Source organism: Tauraco erythrolophus, chromosome 6 (assembly GCF_009769465.1).
Source record: "Tauraco erythrolophus isolate bTauEry1 chromosome 6, bTauEry1.pri, whole genome shotgun sequence".
Taxonomy (NCBI): domain Eukaryota; kingdom Metazoa; phylum Chordata; class Aves; order Musophagiformes; family Musophagidae; genus Tauraco; species Tauraco erythrolophus.
The window spans coordinates 23,702,744-23,726,896 of record NC_141470.1 but is presented as its reverse complement, the minus strand read 5'-3'; the positions used below and the strand labels follow the sequence as shown (position 1 = coordinate 23,726,896).

General features: G+C 36.7%; 1 protein-coding gene across 1 annotated transcript in view; it reads right to left on the bottom strand.

Moving 5' to 3' along the window:
* SPON1 (spondin 1) overlaps positions 1-24,153 on the bottom strand; it is a 191,566-nt gene that overhangs the window by 6,801 nt on the left and 160,612 nt on the right. The window contains exons 7-8 of the mRNA XM_086613778.1: positions 23,757-23,821; positions 284-485 (exon numbers count right to left, since the gene is read on the bottom strand). Of these exons, the coding sequence (XP_086469904.1) occupies positions 284-485; positions 23,757-23,821 (267 nt within the window). The remainder of the gene's footprint in view (positions 1-283; positions 486-23,756; positions 23,822-24,153) is intronic.

The window sequence follows — 24,153 nt, the reverse complement described above, 5'->3', positions numbered from 1 at the left end:
TGAGCAAACTAAGTCCTCCATTTATTTAATAGGTGAATGTAATAATATCCTAGGTGAATGTAATATTATCCCATTAATAATAATGCTCAGGAAATTCAGACACAACAAGTGACAGGAAATATAGCTAACATCTGTCTAAATAAGTTTTAATGCATTACAAGGAAAATTTTTACTAGGGTAGTATAAAGGCAGATATGGCATGACCATGGATCAAATAGCTTTCATTCTTCACTGCTGTAAGGCAAACTTTATGTTTTGAGTATGTTACAAATAGTCCACATACCTCATAGGTAACACCACTGTCTGTGCCAGCATCCCAGGGTATTAAATCCTGAACGACTTTCTGGACCCAGCCGCAGTCCTTGGTACAGAGGTCTTCGGCAGAGAGACCCACGTTCCAGTCCGGGCTGGGGCCCAGCATGGTGAGGAAGGACATCAGGTGCCGGTGACGATCAACAGAAAACTCAGCAGAGGGAGCAGCTCTCCTGCAAATCGGCCATAGGAAGACTATTATAAACAGCTGAATCCAAGTTTGCTGTTAGAGGGCAGTGAAACTTGTGCTTCAAACTTGGAAACACTGAACACCAGCATGTCTCTGAGTCTGGTGTGTAGAGGTGGAGAAGCAGGACAGGGCGAGGACTGCTGCTCAGCACTCCCTGGTTTCAGTCTCCGTGTACCATCTGACAAAGAGCTTTGACATTGTTCAAGGACATTTATTGTTTAATGGGTGAGAGAGATGTAGCACTAAAAAGCTGCAGCAGCATGCTTATGTCTTATTTGTATAACAGTAAAAGACCTGTCATGACACTTACAGATATTTGAAGTAACACAGCAGAGAAATACCCTGAGGTTTTGATTGCTGGGATACCTTTAACCTCCAAAACATAATACAAATTCTAATGCCAACAGTGCTTGGAAGTGCTACTGTGTGTATGTGTGTGAAAAAGCACTCATTAATAGAGTTTCAGTGCTCATGTGAGGGATTAATGGCTATTGCCAGCCCTAGAGAGTTCAGCCAAGACTTTTGCAGATTTCTGCCAGTGTATGTGAAAATGCCTCTATTCATCCAGCCTTTGTCAGCTGTTCCCTTAGGGAGAAATCGTGCTGAATCATGCAGTGCTCTGTGATGCTGACGAGAAACTACCACATTCCTATGCAGATGGAGAATAAAATCAAGCCAGAACTGGAGGTTTCTGTTCACAGATGAAAAGCTGGACCTCTTCATGGCATCTTTCTCATGAGCAACAACAAATGTAGAGTTATTTAAAAAATGATTTTGGCAATTCTGCTCCACCAAATACTGGTCTGATGCCAACCCAAGTTTTCTTTAGTTACAGGACTTGAGTCAATACAAAGTCAAGTTGGGATTTTTGGTTGTTGGTTTTTTGGGTTTTGTTTGTTTGTTTTTTTTTCCCAATTTTATGTCAAAACACACTGCTTTAGGAGCATCTAAAAGCTCTGTTTATTTTTAATGTAAGTGGTTTTTTTTTACAGTGTTATTCATCTTCCCTTTTTGGGTTAGGTAGCTGTATATATAATGTACATACACTGTTCTTTAGTCTTAAAGAGTGTATTCTTCCTACAAATGCTTGCATCTCTGTAAAAATGTGACATTTTTGTGGTTTTTTTCTGACCCATAGCACTCACAGCACATTAGAAAAAAACAGAACAGCCCAAAGACAATGAGTTTGAGTAGTTATCATGCAGTTTCAAATGTAAGACATTAAAGCTAGTGTATCTAGTTCCCCTTCCAGAGGCAAGTTGCAGAAGTAGGCATTTGCTAATGGGTAAAATGTTCTGGCCACTTCTGTTCCAGAGTCTTTAAAAGTTGTTTCTTACTGTGTAAATTATCTTATATTGAATTAAAGACTCTGAGTAGAAGAGTTTCTAAGTGTTTGATGACATTAATCCTGTCTTTCCCAGAAAGAGATGCAAATGACTTTTCTTCTTGACAGATAGAACTCTGACTTCAATGGAACAATATAAAGTAATAAAATAATGAATGATAGTCTCAAATTCACTCTGTGAATACAGTATCCTGATACATTTGTCAAGTACATAGCACTGATTAGTCTTAAAAAGCCTGCTAACTGACTTCCATTAATGAAAGGATTTACTGCATTATAATAGAGGTTTCTAAGAATTCTCTGTAGGAATTTTATATTTAAAACTGTACACAGCAGAAATCTAAACAGTACACAGTAAAAATAAGAGAGGTGTGTGTTTGTACACCTGATTTTTAGATTAAGAATATGTCTAATATGGACTTTGCAGAATAGAGACGCAGGTCAGCTCTTTCAGGGCAGTGTGGAGGTGCTTACTACTGTGTCTGGCACCTGAGCTGGTACTAAAGTAGCTGGTACATATTGCATGACCTTACATTTCAATGCTCGGTGCACACATGCTCTCAGAAAAGACAGGAAGGGCAGACACAGGCATACCATTTAAAGGCAGAGGGTTTGGAAATCACTTGACTACTTTAGGCACGTTGTAATGGTAATCTTTTGTGACCTGTTATTCTTGTGATAGGTGTGTAGAATTAAGGCTTTGAATGCTTTGCTAGGAAAGTAAATAGTAATCATGTTATGAATAGAAATAAAAATTAATTGTATATTTAAATATAGCAGTGTTGAAACTGTGTAAAGAACACTTTAGTAGGAGATACGCTTTGCCTTCAAGCCTTTGCATGTATTAAATTATATCAGTAAACCTGGGCCTCCCATAATTTTCCGATTTCAAAACACTGCAAAAATTACCTCCTTCTGCTCCTTCTTTAAGACTGAGAGATAGTTTTATGGCCATTTTACTGTATTTTATTTCATAACTGTTTAATACATAATGTAAAGATTTAATAGAGGAAGGATGGAGGCAAATTTTCTGCTTTTCTTTCCTCCACTCTTGTGCAGTCACATACACAGTGCACATACACTTCGTCTGCAGTGCAACATAATGTGCTAGGTTGGACACTTAAAAATTTTTTATATGCAGAGTTTAAGAATGTTGTAGTTAAAATAATATATATATATGTATGTATATATACAGTTGTATAATGTTGCCCAACATTCAACAGAGTCCTTCTTGAGCTGCTGTAATTAAGGAGGAGAAATGAGCTGATCTATGGCACAGTTGGTAACTACTACCCAGGTGTAGGGACAGGCACAGACTGGGCTTACACAATAGAGATCTTTGGTGGTTTTGGGTTTGTTTGTTTGTTTTAAAACAAAATGATGAATTTCCAGTATCCACATGAATGACAGATGTATGAAGCTGACAGGAACCTAAATCCTTCCACACATACCTCAGCAACACATCTAGCTCAAGTGTCCTAAGATTGGCCTATGGATCTCCCTGAAGGAAACTAGTGTAAAAATGTACTCAAGTGAACCCTAAAACTGATCTTTTTCATTTCTGTATTGTCAACACACCTGATGAAACAGGAATGTAGATCATCTTATTTACCTCTGCTTTCAATACAAGTATATATTTTAAGGCTTTTAAATTCCAAGCAAGTTTTCTTCTGCGACAAGTTGAGCATGTTTAGTAATGCCCACAGGAGAAGCTTAAAGTTTGTAACTTATGTGAATTTGCTCTAAGAGACAAATATGTCCCTTTTCCTTCCCTTGCACATGGACATGCATAAAAACAGTGGCGAATATGAGTTGCAGAGCAAATCCTAAACATTAGGTAAGTTCTAAGTGACAACCTTGAGAGTCCCACATGGCTGAGGAATTCTGCTTTTGTTGGCTAAAGCAGATAGTACTTTTCCACTGTGAGCCTGATCAGCCTGCTGACAATTCCTGTCACATAGTACAGAATGAAGCAAAGTACTAGATAGTGTCCTGCATCCTAATGTTTTCTATTTGCTTTATTTTTATTCTATTTTCTTTTTGTTAGCATGATTTGTATCTCCAGCTATAGGGATGCCATATACTGAACAGCATAAGAAAATGTTCCTTTTTTCATCTAGAGGTGTTTTTTGTTGTTAGGGTTAAAAGAGCACAAACATGATTTTGCCTTACAAGTTTTTTCCCTAAGTAACAATCTAGTTGCTGTCACTGCTCAGGGTGGTGGTGGTGGTGGGGTGTTAAGAGAGCCTTTGACAAAACAACAGAAAACTCAACTTGCTGCAAGACATATTTTTGAGTGTTGAATCAATATTGTTGTGTTCTACTGATATCCCCATGAAAGGTAATAGAGCACACATAAGGAAGGTGGTTGTGGAGTTACTGGACATAAATAGTAAAAAGAATATTTTGCAGAATAAAACTTTGAGATTACTTTTGATTAAATATTTGATCAGTACACCAGTAAATAAGTAGAAAAAGGCAGCCTGAGCACGTACTCTTTGTCTCTATGATACTAACTAGCTCAACAAATAACACCATTTATAGTGTTGAGCTTGTACCATTGGAATCTATGTGAATTTTGCTACGGGATGCTATGTATACTATATTCGTATAAGAAAGCCATTTGCCTCACCCATGCATAAAGAATTTTCCAGCATCCCAAAAGCCTATGATATAAGGACAGATTTGAACATGAAGAGCATTGGTATTTCCACTGTAAAATGCAGTGTAGTGCAGAGAATCTCTTGCGAGCTGTTAAACCCACCAGGTTGGCTAATAGAAGTGATTCTAGCTGTGGCAGCACAAATGTAAATAATTTTTTCAAATAAATTAAAACACTGTATTAGATGCTTGTTATGCGGCAGTAGAGGAAAAGGCAGCAGCCTGAAACATCTTCAGAAATATTGAATTTGTGCAGCACTTCACAGTTATCCAAGTTCTGACTTCAGTTGTGGGTAAAAAATAATGTGATTAAGTGGGCATATTAGAGAGAACAGGAGAGCGTAAAATACTAATTGTTATGATAGCTGTTCGAAATAAAATTCTAATTCAGTTAGTCTTATGATGTATTTTATGCTGAGGAAAAAAAAAATCTGATTGATTCCATGGATTTAAAAACTATATGAAACGTATGGTAGTTTGAAAGAGCTTAAACCTCTCCAGGTTTCTCCACAGTGCTGTATTAAGTTCTAATCGTCCTAAGCCTATTGTGAGAGTTGGATATTAGGCTCCTTTGAGTATACCAGGACCTGATTGCGCTTGTGCTAAACATAACGTAGTAGCCGCTTCAAATAGGAAGACAAAAGTTAAAGACAGAAGAAGCCAGCCCAAGTCTGATGACTGTCAGAGGCTGTAGGTAGTTGAGAGCACTGTCGGCCACATTGCTACTGGTTTAGTGTCAGTTCTAGGTGGTGCTGATGATGTGAAAACACTATTTTTGAAGCTGAGAATTTAGCTGATTACATAGACAGTGTATTGTGTATTTTAGGGAAACAGTAAATTTATCGCCTAGTATAACTCTCATCAGCAAAAGTGACATCCTTCTTTTTTAAACACTTAGACTACATCACATATACACTTTCCAGGATGAAAAATCTATTTATTCATCTTTACAATTTTTTCTATTGATACAAATAACATTATCAGCATGGAAACACATTTCACACCCTTGAACTTCCAACTCTGCACCTACTGCCTACCAGCAGCACCTACACAACATCTGTTTTATTGAATAAACTTGAAAATCATAACATCCTGAAAAGTGTGCTAGCTTCAAAGAAATTAAGAAAATGAAGATCTAAAGTTGAACAGAAAATACTACTGTCCTAGAAATCTGCAACTAATAGAACAAATTAGATGGCGTATTTAGGTGACGTATTATTAAGAAAACCTTTTATGAAGTGATGCAAAAGAATTAGGACCATTACATGGACATCAAAGTTTTATGTGCAGATATCAACACTAGAACATAGAAACAGAGTTTCAGAGTTGCACAGAAGGAGGGGGAGAATCCTTCTTATGTTCTGCTTAAATGCAGGGCTGATAAGCATTTAACCTAATGAATAATTTAAACATATATGTCCCAAAAAAGCTAGGGAAAAGAAAACTATGATAAAATTAAGTCAATGAAATTTGACTGACATTCATGTAAGAAGTTTGAAAAGCACTTCAATGCCAAGCTGTTATTGTCTCTGAGCACCAAATCAGAGGAGGTGACAGTAAGAGTCTGGCTATTGTATTTCATAATGAAAGAATAAAGAAAGCTGCAAAAAATTCTTATATGTTTACCTTTTGGACTTCAAAAGGCCCTGCATAACAACCTCTTATTTTGCTGTATGTAAGCTCGTAAAGGAAGAATGTTGCCTACAACCAGCTAAAAGAGATTGATAGGCAATTGCATACAGAACTGAGGTACTAACATTAAAACCACTAATCAGAAAAAATGCTGTTCTAATATATCATTAATCTGAGTATTTTTTAAAGACCATTACAAAAGGATCAGACTTTGCGCAATACATCTTTCAGACATTTTCATATTGTCATCTAAACGTACCTGGAATGGTCCTTTAGATAATAGTGATATGTTATTCATTAATACACCAGCTATCTGATTTAATACCATCAGAGTGGGCATACCTTAGTGACAGGATTAGCAAACGTGAACAGGCTTTCATCACTGAAAAAATTTTCAGATATCTCAATTTAAGATTACAGTTTCTGGAAACTGCTGATTTTTTTTGTATGCTCTTTGCAGGTTGTCACAAACCAGTTTGGTGTGGTTATCCCACATGGTGCTGTCAACATTTGCTCCTGTTTAGAATAGCTTCATGTCACTTTTCAGATCACTTACTGCACATTTACAATCAAACCGTGTTTCAGGAATCCTTTTGCAACATATGGCATTACTGCGTTTTTATCCAGGCCAGTCTGACTACCAAGCCAAAGGACTCTACCTGTATGAATTCAGGCAACCTCTCTTCTTCACTGCCTAGGAGCTTTGGGGCTACAAATCATCTGCTCAAAGTAATTACAGCTATATTTACAAAGAAACTCCTGTGGGATGTTGTAAGAGCACCATTGCTTTGTATCTCCTTTTCACCTGGCTAATCTATGCAGCCCTGACCGTGCGCTGTTTGTCCTGAGAAACGTTGATGAGAGATCAGTTCTTCAACTCAGCGTAAGAACCATCACAGCCAGATTTCGGATCCTTTTCTCTCCCATTAAAAATATCAAATAAACAGCATAGACTTATTTATGAGACTGTTTTAGCAATGAACTCTGGTTTGCTGTCAATTTAATTTATTCTAAATATTAGATTACAGCAAATATCTACTCTTAACAAAAATGACTATGACGCTATTTATTGCAATATCTACAAAATGTAGCTACTCCTTCAAATTCCTTCCAAGATTTAGAACAGCACTTTCATGCATTTCAAACCCATTTATTTGCAAGTGGCAAAAGCTCAGAATTGCATTTAACATTTCCCTGGGCCCTGAGTAATCTCTGCAGATGTCCAACATCTCATCACCTTTTTTAATAAGATACACATTCCATTTCATTCAGCCACTGCATCCACCTAACCTACATATGCCTTTTGGCATCTGGAGATGAGAATTAGAGTAAATGTTTAGCTATCATTACCTTCATAACAAAGCAAAGAGATAACAATTGAAAGTTTGAAATTTTGCAGATTTCTGTTCACTAGAAATTTAAATGGCAGATCGTTCCAGTTACTCGGTGAGTATTTATACAAGAATGAGGAGTTAGGATTAGTAAGTAGACATATAATTGCTTGAAAATAATGCATACACGATTACTCACAACATTATAAAGGGAAATTATTTTGGCTCAAGGAAAGACAACAGATGGTTGGGCAATAATCATAAAACAGTAACTACCAATGGGAGGAACATGTAAAGAAAACAAAAGCAAGGCTAGAATGGGATGAGTAAGTTTGATTTAATTGGATGGCCATTAATTTCCATGAACAATTAGTGTAAAGTTCTAGCAGTGATTGTTCTGAGTTAAATCTTTTCTATGTTCCAATACTCAACTTTTTTCCTTGCCTAGTGACATTTGAATTTTAAATAAAAAGTAAATGGTAAGTGATAGAAAATGGAACTGCCATATGTGCTTGCTCTGACAAAAAAAATGATCGATACAATTTTTTTTTTTCTTTTCCGACAAACACATATGTTCTTCCTTACTTTTAGAGATTGAATTATGAATTTCTAAATGTAGGTGTCAGACCATCTGTCAAACAATGAAGTTTCCCTAAGCCTCAATAATACACATAATACTGAACACATTAATTCTTTTTATAAACATGATGTAGTTTTGTGATTAGGTTTTTATAGTCAACACAATAAATGTCTATAACTATAAATGCAAAGACTGAGGTAAGCAGAGTACTTTGCAGCATCATGTGACTTAATGCTAGGAGAGGCAGAAGTTTGCAGCCTTGTGCTGCTAATATACAACCCAGCAGTATTTAGTCCTGTTTTCTGTGAAAAATAAGAGACTTTCTTCTTTCCTTATTTAAATGGAGCTCTGTAGAGCCATTAAAAGAGAGTAACCAAGTTGCGAGAGCGGCATATGGTGTTGGGTTTACTCATTCTTGTTAAGTTCCTAAAATATTAATAAAATGGAAATTCATATGATTAAAGCTTTTATCTTATATTAATTATCCAAATATATACATGAATTTTGAGCTCAATCACATCCAATCTCAAATTTAGATGAATATTCAAATCTGGTAAAAATGCCAATTATTTTATATGGATTTTTAAAACATGTTTTCGCTGAGATTCACTTCAAGTAGTTCTTTTGGTTTTTGTGAAACAAATATTTCTGCTTTTTGGATAAAATTTAGAATTTGTGTTAAAAATATCTAATAACACTAGGAAGATTTTCTGTTTTCAATGTGAAACCACAAATTTACCATTTAGATCCGACTCTTATGTGACAGCTTTCATTTTTAAGTCAAAGCCTTTTAACAAAAGTGTTTTGATTAGCTCTACTGATGCATAAACTGCTCATTCAACATAAATTACTCCTGCATGCAGCTGTCAGGAGTTTACAGACACTTCTGTGAAACTTCCAAAGTACTTCAAGTCGTACAAGTAGGGATCACCTCATGGTTTAGGGAAAATGGTGGTCCTTAAGACAGCACATCAACAGTATGGAGGAATGATGTACGGAAGGAAGGATATACCACAGGAAGCTTTCTGACCTAAAATATAGTTTAACCACTAGCCAAATGCAAAGGTGGAGCACTCAGAACTGTTGTGCAGCTCCAGAGAGATTTATGTATTTGCCTTCCTGTTATCAAATTCACAACTGACTTTTTCCCTGCGTATTTTTTTTTTTGTATATCAGATTGTCCTTTATGCATTACTATTTCTGATTGTACCGGGGGTAGAATTCTTCTATTTTTGACAATGTTAAATTTCACTGGATTAATCCCAGCTATCTATAAAATCATAAAAGGAGAAAATAGCTGAGCTAGACACACCATCGTGTTGCCATAGAAACAAGCAACTCTGCCTGGCCTTCTCATGCCTCTCAATTTGTACAAAAAAAATCTCCAAACTTTGAAAATGTTTCCTAGTACTATACTGTCATTTTGTGGAAGGAAACATCATTTACATCTCGATTGACAGATATTGGCTTTTACCTCATTTTAGGATAGACAGCACAGTATAACAGTGGGAGATAACAAGAGAGAAAAGGATTTGTGGGGAAAAAAGCACTCCAGAGATTTACAGAAATAAAAAGTAAAGACGCACATGCTGTAATGTCACTATTGAAATAAAATGTTGCCATGCAAGAATAAAAATATATACTTTATAGAACAGTATATTTGGCAGTGGGGGGAAGCAACAGAAATCTTTGCAGGTTATCATCATATTCTATTCCCGGAATGCATGTCATCAAACTACTTAAGTTAACGTGACTTTTAACTATAAGGCTCAAATAGTACATCCATGCTAGTAAAAGATTACACTTATAAAGCACAGAGCTACCAGAACATGGTATTTTAATTTTTTTATGGCTGCACTCTTTGCAGTAGTAGGTACCGTAGAATGCCTAGAAAGTTCTGAAAGAATTTGTTATTACTACTGCAGCTTATGACTAAATTTTTTTAAAGTCTAGACTCAGAAATATTAATTATTAAAATTACACTCCTGTTCCCTTGTGAGCAGTTGACCATGAAACCCGAGTTTTTTAAAAACAAAGCCGTTTCATCATCACCGCATAACAAATATTCTACGAGAAAGCATTTTTTTCCATGTAGGACTATAACAAGAGATCTTATCCAAAAAATTGAGTACATAAATCTGAAAAAGGTATTTACTTTAATTGACGTGCTTGCATTTCTTCTACAGATAATGTATTTTTCTTCTGAGAACTGTCTTCTTTTTGCCTTTGTTGTATTTCTTATGAAAGCTTTTACTTTAAAGATGTTAGTTTCTAAGAAAATAGGTTGGAATTTGACCTTTTTTTTTTTGTTTTAGGACTTCAAGATAATTTTTTTTTTACTTGTAAAATTGTGGAATCATTAAAGAATGACTGTTTCACATTTACATCTGTCTATGCGTTATATAAACTCAGGTCCTGATTACTTCTTGCAAGAGTAATACTGTTGGCCATGACGTAATGTGCAAACGCCAATTCAGATGTGCTGCTTTCCTCCACTTCTTTCCGCAGTTTCACCAAAATATCCCACTTTTAACTATTATGAACTGTTTCGCATTCCAAAAGGCTTCCATCCAAAAATGTTTCTCCCTTCAGTCTGAGCTCTACATTCTGATTTTGTTGTCATCGTATTTTATAGGCTTCCATAGCAGAAGCTTTCGCAAAAGTTTTGTTCATCCTTTATGCTTTACATGGCATCTCAAATAAGGTCAGTTTCTGAAGAAATAATGAGCTGCCAGATGTTAACAAGTGATCACAGGAACACTGACATCTCTGTACCCTCATAAACTTAAGTCAGATGTGGATGAGATTTTTAACTCATTATTAAGTCTTTTTTTCCAAAACATGGCAGTACAAGACCTTCATAGTTAAACAGCTATTGTAACAGCTTAAATGTAAGCAAAACATTGTGGTTTCCTCTAACTTGGCATGAAAATTTCAATGTGAATACTTGACATGCAATGACATTCAACCTATTGAAAAAAAGGTATTGTAATCAGTATCCTACAAGGTGAACTATAATTGATACGTATTTTTTCCCACGTTTTGCACTTGTTAAAAAAATGAATCCATTGTCAAAATGGAAAAAAAATCACTTAGTCAAGAAAATGATTGAGCGTGCTATTTGCCTCAGTTCAGGCACTTCCTGAAATCACCTTCTACTCTTCTGTGCCAGCAATGAATTATAACGTGTAATGACACTGCACAGCATCCCATTCGAGCACAGAGAGACAAGTGTATGGGTGTTCTAGTCAGAATGAGGGGTGCACTTCAGAGGTGAAGTTCCCATTGTACTTTGGTTCATAACCTGGGGCAATCTCGAAGTGCAGACCTGATTTCTTTCCGATAAATCTAGCCTGGAGCTTTTCCCCCGCGCTCCTGCTGCCAGCAGGCAGCCACATACCATGCGACCAGCACGACAGCTGCCCAAAGCAATCTTCCATTCCCCAAATGTGCCACTTCCTCAGCACTGTTTCACTCCGCAGATGTGCTTGTGTTGCAGTGTATGTCTTACGGATGTAGACAGCTTAGGTATCTGTTCCATCAGGAAGACTGTTCACGATTATAGATACAGACTATAGAGATTGTGGTGCTTACACCATAGAATTAGAGTTTTAAGTTTAGACAAGACATACCTCACACAAAATCTTTTTAAAATATTCCCACGGCACCTATTTAAGGCAAAATATGAGCCATAAACACAACATTACAACTTTTATTCTTATAAAAGCATATGTGTACTTGAAGAGAGCCACTTAGGGATTTGGAAAATACTTTCAAGCATCTCAAAATTTGAACCAACTCATTCGTCAAGAGAAAAACACACCATAATTCTTCAGCAAAAACCTCATATATTTTCTTTTAGGATAACATAGATACAGTGAGATGTCAAATATAATCACATTTCACTCATCCCACTTCATTGAACCGGCAAGTCACTGAGAATAAATTTGTAACTTAGACAGTTCTCAATTCTTCATGCTTTAGCTACTAGCAATTTTATATCCTTTTATTTTCAGTTGTTCAGGAAGACTTGTTATCAATGAGACAGGCTTGTACAAATTTAATTATTTCTTTGCTGGAAGTTTTATTTTCCTGGATGCAGCTGTTACTGATTGAAAATCATGTTATTGTGAATTCAGTGTGCTATGGGTACAGTAATATTGCTGTTATGATGGCAATGACTGGTTTGATTTTTATGGCTGACTTCCCAACTATGTGTTAGTCAAGTAATGTTCGCACTACTGTGGTCAAAGATCTGTTGATATTGTAAGCTATTAGCTGCAGTTAACATAAGCTTTTTTCCCCTCACCAAGAATCCCTAAAATGGTCATTAACTTTTGCTTCAGGCAACAATTTGAAACTATCTTAGCATGATAGTTATATTTAAGTTTCAGTTTTAATAATTTATTCTTTTTGAACTGTTCGTGCTATCCACTTACTGTATTAAGAGAGATCCTACTCTTACAAATCATATTTACATAACTACTCACATGAGGAAAATCAAGTGTATGAAATTGTCCCATATCCTAAATGAATATTTACGCACCAATGAAATTATCTGCACCTTAGCTTTGGAGTAAATCTAACTAACATTAATGGCATTACCATGCACACTGACAGAAGAATTTATCTGCAGAACAGATATTAATTATATTTTTTTTTAATAAATAATAATCTAAATGTGAAGGAATATTGAACTTTGTGAGTAAAGATTGTGTCTTCATGGAGCCTTACATTACTCTTTTGCTTCTTCTGCAGTACTCTTGCTATTAATTTTATAATGCATTCAATACAATGATCCAATATGTAATATATTCTGCAAGAGCCATACTATTCACAGTTCTGCTTGTGTTAAAAGAAAGCAAGCGTCTTTCAATAATCTATAGTAACATCAAAACATTACTGGTGTCCAAAATAGCATGTCTTTTTCAGAACAGGACTGTGAGCTCTTCTGTGTGTGCCTTTCACACTGCAGCTTCCTAAACACAGAGCCACTGAACTTCCACTGTATCACAAACACTCTGAAGTCACCAGGTTACACCCGCGGTATAACAAACAGTTGCCCATGTGACTTACAATATTTTATTTTAAAATAAAAATAAAATAAATCTTTTAAATAAAATAAAAAGCCCTTCGTATGTCTTCATCCTTTCCTCACCAAAAGATTTAACAGCTGCTTGGGTTTATAGCACACTTTTCTCTTATAAAAAGAGAGTTAACTACTCTCACTTTTCTCTATTAAAAGAAACTTAAAGGTAATGCAACCACATGCATGTCCTAAGGCGTTCAATGGGTTAAATGCAGCTATGGAAGGATATATAAACTTGTAAAGCAACAAAATATCTGAACCTTACTTTCTTAAAAGTACAGAGTAAGTGGAAGATAAATGTGGCATTCAATGAGAAAAAATATCTAGCAAGTACGTAAGAAAAATGAGCATTATAAGGAATATAAGAAGTAGCAATAAATAATAAGTTTTCTTATTTGTATATAACCCTCTGCTGACTCTTAGTCACACTAGGTGAAATTATACATGCATGATTTATTTTTCAAATCATTAGATGGAACAGTGTTTATAAGCAATTTGCATAATCAAATGTTAATGATATACAGTGGATAGATGATTAAAGGACTATGATATGAGCTGTTCTCATCACTTTGGAGAAAACAACAAACAAAATTTAAACTATGCCCATTACAGTTGGTTAATTGCAGTTCAGTCTGTATTTTGCCATTCAGAATGCCGGTTAAATCCAAATACAAGTATGCGTGTTCAAACACATCTTTTTTTTTTTTTAATTCTCAGCTGGGTAGTCTGAGGACTTGATTAATTAAGCAACTGAGTAATTTACTCATTTCTGATGTATATTTTTATAATTACATTCTGATACCAGTATCGACTATTTATTGGCAGTGTATTGCATGGCAGGACAGGAAATCATTTCAGCATTTTTAAGGAGACAGGAAGAGAGTCACAGAACTGAAAGTGTACAACTAATCTCAGAATTTGTTCACCTAGGCATCACAGAAACCAAAACTTTTGTGACTACATAATGTTTTTAAAAGACTAAAGGCACAGTTTCGTTTCATGTGAAGTATTTTAAGTGGATGAATAAGAACTGGAATGACTGCAAAATTCAAAACCCCACCTTCTCTATTGAAGTTGATTAAAGAAAATTAGTAGGTATTTTTCACTGAATTTTAGCTTGTATGCTATGAGGAGTTTGTGCCTCTGAATAATTCCATCGGCCCTTAATAAGATGCTCTAGAAAGACTAATTCACAGAATTAATTTACAGATGTTGTCAGGTCTCTGTTCTCCAGGGCTCTGGGCATTTCATTATTTTTTATCTAAAGCCTCTCTGTTATCAAAGCTGAAAGGTGCATTGATTTGAATCTTCCCCTCTCAGTGCTGATTAATATAGATGTAGTAGAGAACAGCATTTGGCGCTGACATTGGGATTCTGAGTTAGACACAGCAAAACGCCTGGCTCCAGAGGAAAATGGTGGGAGAGGATTTCTGTGAGGGTTTGGTGCATAGGCATGTCCATGCAGAACCAGGTGGTGGCACCAAACTCGTGAGACACGCGGCACATCCTCTTCTTGGCACAGAACATCCCGGGTATAACAGGCAGGCTAATTTTATCATGACACAACTAAATGGACCATATTTTCCTTATGTGGCTTTCCTAAACAGTTACCGGCTCTGAACAAGTCCAGTACTTTCTGTCCCTACAGAAAGTGTAGCATTCCCTGCAGAAAGTGAAAGGCATTTCTGTAGGAAGGTCATTTAAGGTGCAATTATAGCACATAGGGGGTTGAGGTAGTTTTATTTTGGTGCATTCAAGCAGCAGCTGATGCAAGACTTGGCAGCAAAAGTGGTGGTGTGGGTTTGTGCCGGGGACTCTGCACATGTGTTGGGGACTAACCTGGTCTGAAGGCTGCACAGCTAACTGCACCTTCTCTGCTCTTTTTGTCCAGACTGGCTCATCTGCCTCAGACCTATGCTGCTGTCACACATGATTTCAGCACATACTGACCCTATTTGAAATGCCTTAAAAAAGGTAGCTGGCGTAAACTAATTAATTATTTTAACTTTAATATTTATAATAATTAACTGCAGTGAACCATGTCAAAATTAAAACATGATACAAGGGAATAAGCAAGTTATTGACACTAGCTTGGTTTTATCAAAACCAGAGGCAACAAATAAACAGGGAGAAAATAGAAATCGTTTTTCTCCACTAAAAATACTGACCAAGGCCGTGAAACTACTCTGTACATCTGTTTCTTTTTCCTCCAACAGTGTCCACATTAAGCTCTCCAAAACAAATTACTGCAAATGTAGGTAGCACAACAAGGTGCTGATTTTAAATACATCCTATAAATATTTTTTAGTATAGGTCTTATTAAAGGAAAAATGCCAGCTTTAGTTGTGGCATGTGTGGATGTATATTTTATCCACATGTGAAGTTTAGAAAGAGTTAATTCACATAGATGGATAAGTAAATAATTAATTTCTCAAATTCTCCAGATAGATATAGAAATCAATTACATAAATCCTAAAAAAGATTACTACTAAAAGATTTTCAGAAAATCTTAAAAAGACTCCTTGAATAACGTATTTATTTTATAGGACAACACAAAAGGAAATGTCTACTTGAAATCTTCACTCTAAAAAACTACTCAATTTCTTATGAATGTACATGAATGTATGTAATTTGTCCTTTTTCTAGCACAGAGAATTAAGCATGTAATGGAAAATCAATTTGAACTAAATCTAAGCAAATTATTTGCAAATTATCATTTACTTTAAAAGTGCATTTTTTGGTGAACAGAAACATTGTTTCTTAAGTTGAACTCAGCAAGTATCAGTCAAAAAAAGAGACAAGTGTAAGTGTTTCTTTTCCAAAATTTACATGATTCTTGCATTCTATTTTAAGTAATGTGATGGTGTTAAAAAAAATAAATGCTAAAAACCTGGAAATGGAACAAAATATTTTTGTTGGCCAGGAACGGTCTCTCTTCCAAGGTAGCCAGGGAACTGAAAAAGCTATCGTCATTGCAGAAGTGCCGCAAAATATAGAGTGATCTCTAATTAATGAGAACTTGCGACTGATCTCTACTTATTCCACATACACCCTTTCCCCATCTCACAAAGCTGGTTAACTCACTGTCTGCCAAACATTTTAGCGATTAATCTCTTTCAGAGAACTCTTCTGTCTCTCTTCCTTTTCTTGAAGGATGAATCCTAGTGATTGCTTTCTTTCTCTGGCTAATAAATATTTAATTATTCCATTTAAAATAGGAAGGCTTGAGCTAAAAGAACATGATATGTGATAGTAAAGGGCTCTCACTGTGTAGGTTGCTGGTTTGAATTTTACATTCAGAAGTAGGCATCACCATTCAAATCTCATCAGGAGAAAAGGAGAATTAAACCTAGATCTTCAAAGTGCCAAGAGATCTCCATATTGGGGGATACACTTTATTTTGCTGACCATATGTCTGTGTGGCTAACTTAAAAGGTATACTTGAAGATGAGACCCTCACAGATAAAGCAAGCAGGGCAACAACGAAATTATGGAAGTTGATATAGTTTAGTTGTGATCTGTTGCCTAAGAGAGGTCCCCTCACTTTTGCAAAAATGCAGTGAGCTTTGGGAACACTGAAATTTGGCTGTATTTTTATGCAGTTAGTAATGGTACTAATAACTATTTAGGTATGTAAACACTTCAGGAACTGAAAGTTTGAGAATTAGGTGTTTGCAGCAAATGGTTGCATAAATGCCTTCCAACCTCCTTTTGTAAATTAGCCTCTCTCTTGATCCTCACAAAACTTGCAACATGTGAGAAGGTCAACAGAGAGGTTCATCAACACATCGTATTTACATGGATAAGGTTTATGTTTCAGCTCTCTGCCATCTGATGGAACTGATTAGGTAGTATCAGTAACATTAATGCAGTCACAAATTGTTACTAAAGCTGTTTTCACTGCTGAAGACTTCTGTTAAGTATGAAATTGTATATATAACCATGGCTAGTTTTACACAAGGACATTTATCAGTGAGACAGCATCACATTAAGGCTGTGTGAGTTGTAAAGAGTAGAATATCAGACACAATAAATTGAGATTTTTAAACAATGAAGCATAAGATGAGGAGAGGGAGTTCTTTCGTTACATTTCAGAAGATAGTAAAGCATCTCATTTATTACTCAAGTGGTTCTCCATTTAACAACATTTGAGTAATCATTCAATGACCTAAATATGAAAGCTACTTTAAGGAAGAGAACTTTTGTGAGCACAAGAATAGCAGAAGATAACAGTATAGTAAAAAGAGTAAAAAGTGGAAAATATAAGTAAAAAAGAAGCAAAATGAGAAACAAAGAAAGGCTGAACCCCCAAACAGATGAAGTTCCCTACTTAGCTGTGGCTTGGCTTTCGATTCCCAAATGCTGCAAGGAAGACTCATTGATCATAGCAAATTCACTGCAGGATCAAAACATACAAAAAACATTTTTTACTCAAATTGTGGCAGAAGAATTCTGGAAGAAAGCAAAGACTGAAAGAGTTTTCACTCAAGAACAAAGGAAGGAAAATGCAAAAGAGTATGTCCACATTTTTTTCTCCAGCTAGTATGATCCATCAAAAGCATATTTTGGATCAGAGTGTTTTTGCATTTGCCATCACTTTTCTATAGAATACTCTGTTTAATTTTTGGAACAGTTTACTTTGTTGCCCAATTTAGTCATACTATCCATCTCAATGCTGAAAACGGTACTTGGCAATATCCTTCACATTTTCTGATATCCTTCTTCCAAGCCAGGAAAAACAGCCCTAATAGCTTTGTAGTCAAACAAAAGATACCAAGGATATGCAAAACTTGAAGTGGAAGGGGATCAATGGGATAATTTGAAGGGGATGATGAGGTAACTCATAAACTGTTTGGACTAAATAGTTGTATCCATCTGAAGTATAAAGGAATAGGCCTCCTTTTCTGCTAAGCTTCATTTTCGAGTGCTTACTGGAGTGTTTTCAGGTAATCTCCAAATAAATGGGGAAGAGCTGCTTAAATGGATGAGAAAAGCATAAGCTCTGCACACATTCAAGAGGCAGAGGAAAGCCACAGGACCGTGACTCCTCGCTCAAACAGTATGGAGAAATGAAATAAAAACAGATATAAGGAAGGAGGGGATAATTTTCCAAACTTCAAACAGTTCAGAATTATAATAAAGAAAAATGCCTATCACTTCGATGTGCATTGGTTGTGACTAAGAACATACTGAGGAGGTAAAAAGGTTGGAAAGCAGTGGTGTTTTTGCATAAAAGAAAAAATAAATGAGAGAGGAGTATGAAAAGTAATGCTTGTGAATATATCAGAAAAAACTAACCTTTTGATGTCAGCTGCTCTCACTACACTATTTTCCTGGATAAAATATCTTGAATTTTTGCATTGGAATATATTGTCTATAGGGTAACCTACTAAGCCTAAAATAATTAAATGAACTGAAAAAAATAATTAGAAAACACATTATGTTCTTTGTAATAATTACAATCATACTGCCAGAGATCCCTATCCAAACATTTTCTTTCTCCTACTTAGGGCTGCAGACTGAAACTCTAGCAGGAAAGGAATGGGAAACAGGCAGCTAATTTGCACAGGGAAGTTGCATAAAACTTCCAACATTTTTTCAGTTGGACTTGATGATCTTCAAGGTTTCTTCCAACCTAAACGATTCTATGATTCTAAGGTAGGTCTTATCAGTTTTTTAGAATCTAAAAGGTTTTAGCACAGAAAGTTAAAGTTACTTTTTCAATTATCTTCTTTTTTCCAAATCGATATTGCCTTTTTATGTTTCAGAAAAAGCCAGAATGAACATATGAAAATATTTGGAAAGACACTATCTGTAGCAGTATTTAATAATTTGTCAGTGTTGAGTGTTTAATAATGGAATACATAACATACTGGAGAATAATTTCCATCCTATGTCTGATCCGTGTTTGTATTTATCAGCGTTAGGCTGTATGTACATGGAAGTCCATATTCCACAATGTTGCAAAGGGTTGAATGCTTTCCTGGTTTACAGGAACTACAAAAATGTGATTAGACACAAGAATTACCATTGACATACTTCCCCCTTTGCCTGTATTAAGAAAGAGCCATATACTTATACTGGACATCTTTTTGAAATGTCGAAAACTACCCAGAGAGATGTCTATTAATGTGTGACTTCTGTCCAACTATCCATTTTCAATTCCACTCTCTTTCTCAGAGAGCTGAGAACTGTATGGTGAAACTATATTCCTTGTTCTGATGTGATATCTTGGCTTTGAGGTCCTGCCATTTTGGAAAATCAGAGATCCACCTGAAGAATCTGCTTTCTCCTACTCTCCAACCATCACAACAAACATGCTGCTATATAAAAGAAAGATACACGTATGAGAATGCCTTTCCTGATGGTGAGGAATCACACAGAGGAGATAGTGACCACGAAAACACAGGCAGCTGTAAAAACAGCAAGTGCCCTGACAACGCTGCATGTCCTGGATTTCACCGTGTTAAAGTCCAGCTCATGCCAAGATGTGGAATTGACAGCTTCTTCCCATTTTTTCTTCTTGTAACTGACTCTGTAATTCACATTACAGAGTGGGACTAATAGATCAAGGTTTGTGCTTATTTTCCTCGGATTATCCTGGGAAGCTCGTATTTAGAAAAAAATACTTGTTGATTGAAAAAGGAGGGTGTCACAACAGAGATGTCTGGACTTGAAATAAAGGCATAATGAATACAGGGCCCCGCCCAAACAAACAAACAAAAAAACCCAAACACATCAATCTGGGGGACAGGAGTTCAAGGCAAGATTTTTAAAGGTATTAGCTCCTGTGGAATTTGATGCATACTATCTTTAAAAGTCTTGCATTCTTTATCCATTGTGACTTGATTATTTCACAGGTGCCAGGTATGCAGATTTGGATACCAGTTGTACTATCTGTATTTGCTGTATTTTATCTTCCATACTGCCAAAGGCCAATGATTTGCAGCTGAATATGAAAGTAAAATTTGATTCTGCCTGAAACACAGCTGAGAGGAAGGAAGCAATGAGCTGTGCTCTTGTTTATACAAGCAAGATAAGAAAAACTACTTTAATTTGACAGTGTGCTGTATATTGATACCATTACACTCAAGGAAGAATGCATTCCCTGCAAGTACTTTAAAGTCAGAATTTCAACACACAACTTGGTAATAAAAACATAAGCAACAGCAAAATGTTTTATTACTTGGTCTGGCACTCCTTCTTGTGCTCTTGGTTGGGCAACCGTAAAACTAGTTGACAAAGATCACCCAAAACTGTCTCCTGCATGCAACAACTCAGGAGAGTTTTTTGCATGCCGGTGCCCTGGATAAGAAACTGAGTGGAGGATAATGAAGATGAGTGATAGGAAGGAAAAAGAAAAATAGGGACAGAGAAAAGGCATATCTAGGAACTGAGGAGAGGAATGACAAAAGACAGTGAAGTATTAAGTCTGTGACAGGATATAGTTTCCACAGCATTATACTGTACTGGGAGATGACAATATGTTGAAGTGTATTAGCCTTAATTGCAATTAACAGGAAGCATTTGAGAAAATTACTTAGCGTCATTATATCCTTCCCTGCTTAGGGCTGGCAACTTGTCTTAGCCCCTTCTGTAACTTCTCACATTTGGACTCATGTCTGAAGCCAAAGACCTCTCCCTGGGGAGGCATTTTATGCCCACTTGATCTGCACTAAGAAGCCTCTATTTTCTTCTCCCTAAGCATAAGAAAGCTCCCTGTTATATTTCCCTTCTTATCTCTGGTGACATGAACCAAAGGTTTTCAGCATCACCGTCAGATTTAGACATAGACTTACACACTTCATGCCCTTAGTCCATACAGAACTTGAAACATTGCTTAACGAGGTACGACTGACCTCAGGAGTCACAGCCCCATTGACCGGCATCAACAAAGTCGAAGAAAAGCCGTTTAACTCCATGATGAATCCTTGAGAGGTGCCCGGCCAAGACCATCCTCTCACACATTATTATGAGTGACCAGACTAGAAATACCAGGGCTCACCAGCTGCTCAGGATGAGGGTGAGAATTAGCAGCTTGCCTTGCTACAGCCTCTTTGAGGAAAGGAGGAGATGCTGCAGTCTCCTTGCTGTTTTGGAGAGATGGGAGAGGACCTGAGAGCCCAAGGGGCAAGCGCAGTGTCCATCCTGGCTGGCTGGTGATTACCCTGCGTGGGCAGTGAGTGTGGTGCCCAGGGCTATGCTGAGCCTCAGCCCGTGCTCCCATCTGGTTTCTTTTCTCTCAGGTTTCCCCTGAAAGGGATGGGTCTGAGTGAGCTGGGGACTGTGACGAGCAAATATTGAGCCCATTAGTCTCCCCACGATGACAGTGTTGGCCATCACCTCAGTGAATGCCGCAGTGCTCCAGCCCCATTAGCTGTGGGTTGTCACTCTCAGGTAACGTACTCAGCTGAAGTAGCAGCCTGGTATCCCTGGTGTCTCATCCCAGATTCTCCACAACAGCATGCAAATAGACTAATACTCTCACAGTCCTCTCACCAGTTTTGGAGATAATTGTTCCTCTCTTCCCTCTGATTTTAAGTGTAATCACCATAACTTGGTACTGTAACTTGAATAGGGCTAGCAATAAAAATCACTATATGGAATCAGGAGGCGAACTTTGAAGTATGAGCAGGTTGAATTTGCTGACTTTTGACGCTTTAGGCCTCTGTAAATTGGCTCACTAGTATTATATGTCTTACAATTCTTGTAAAACACATTCAGGAAGGTTTTTAGGCTGTACTTATTATGACATATTGTAACACCACTTTGACACCACTATCTCACTGTGTTGTATATTAGGTATATAACTGATGATTATGCAAAAGAAGGTTATTCATGACTTTTAGTCAATTTTTGATTAGTAAGGTGGCTGTGTTATGCATAATAATAGACCAAATGTTTATCCTAAGCAGTCATTATCCAACACTTGCAGAACCCTAATCTAAATTCCAAGGACCGTCAATAACAGCAAATGGGAAATTAACAGCAGAAGTTAATGGCTATTGAAAATTTTGTCTTGTCTTAAAGCTTAGATCATATTTTAAATTTGAATCAAGAAGAAGGAAATCATGGCAAAATAGCGTAAAAATTATTTAAAAAGCCAAAAATCTAACACTATCTGTAAAGTGAATGATCGTTTGTTAGGGGAACCCTTGCACAGCATTTGAAAGCACAAATACCAAGATTCCTTCCTTTTGATGTTACTGAAAGGTGAGAATCACTATATAGAAAAGGTGAGAACTGATTAGAAGAACACTGGAGGATGTTGCAGAAGCATGTGCAGGCAAGTGTATGAAAGAATATGCCTAGAAAATAGGGTTAAAATATATTTAAGTGATGGAAAATCCATCTTATGTTCAGGTAAGCTGCTCTGAAGGTTAGTCACACTGTTAAAGCCTTTTACCGTACCTTTAGTGAGAATTTCCTTGTCATGAATTTCCTTAGCTTCCATGCTACGAGGGATTTCATAGGTTGTTGGGGTTTTTTTTCTAGATTAAAGAAGGATCAGCTATCAGAAATCTTTTCACTATTTAAGCTGTGTTCACCTCCTAACCTTTTTTTTTTTTTTCGGGGGGGAGGGAATAAACTGAATAGCTTAAGTCCTAAGCCGCTTAAAAGTTTCTAAGCCTCTTACGGTAGGGGATGTTTCCTAAAAACTGAATTCTTTTGCAGCTTTTTTTCTGACTAACCTCCAAATTTTCTCATACTTTCTGAAATGCAGATGACCAAACCAAACACAGTGTTCCTCTAACTGCTTCCCTTATACTTTGTTCAGAGGAAACAAGACTACCTGGTCCTTATAATCTTGCAGTAGGCTAATTGCCCTGCTTTTCAAGGACTTAATTTGACCCTCAGCTAACGGGGTGACCCCTTACACGAGGTTCTCATCTTTAGTCCCTTCTTGTAAGTCTCACTCATTTGGGCCTGGATAATTACTATGAACTTTGGTCCAAGCACAGATAAATTTTTTAGGAACGACCACCGCGACCCTCGCCACTCCCCCAGCCAGAGAACCAGTAAATTCAAGAGTATCCTGAAAGAAGAGTTTTATCCACTTTTCTGCTGACTGCCGGAGAGCCCAAAGTGAGGATCCTGGGAAGCGAGTTAACTGTCTCACTTGGTAAAAAACCCATAGTTATACTACCATCAAGATCATGACGTTATCAAAGGGTGTTTCAGATAAGCCTTTATAGAATTAATACTGCAAGAGTTTTTTGTTGGTGGATTGAGGATTTGCTGTATTGACAAGAGTGCGCTGTCACAGTGTGTGACACAGAATGCTAAAAAAATACTACATGTAGAATAGTACAATATATATTTGAGCAAACATTGGATAAACATCATTGTTCAATGAAGGCACAAACTCCACTGGATAATCCTGCTGTAACAGTAAACCAAAGCATGTAAGAAATGAAGAGATGCTAAAGAGGAAAGAAACCAAGAAACAGTTGTTGGCAGCTCCCCCGAAAAAGATTAAAAATTCATCTATCAAAATATGTTTAGATTATTTTTTTACAAGAGTTTATGATTATATGAGACAATGAGTTTAGAGTGGTCCATTAGCCAACATTCAGCACAAGGCTATTGAGACATACTATTCCCTACTTACTTACACATTCAGAGGTTGCCAGGCAGGCCACTGTGCTTTTGCCTTGATGACTGTTAAAACCTCATCGCTCTGTGAGGAGAGACAAAAGAAGAAAGTGATTGGGACAATGAGAATATTATGATTTACAGCAAAAATATGAGGCATCAGATCAAACTGTGCCTCCAAATTCTGACGATGAGAAACGTGTTTTGTCCTTTTTGTTATCTGGGTACCTCATGTCCTCAGCTGCACAGGGTTCATCAAGGAGCCTGTATGAATGTAGGAGGCAAGAGCAGCAAGCAAAGGCAGTCAGACCTTGGGTACAATCTCTTTCCCTTCCATGAAAACTGAAGTGAGCTTAAAAAACCAACAGCAGTTTGCAGACCATGTTATTTTTGCATCATGAGATGAAGGGAAAGCTT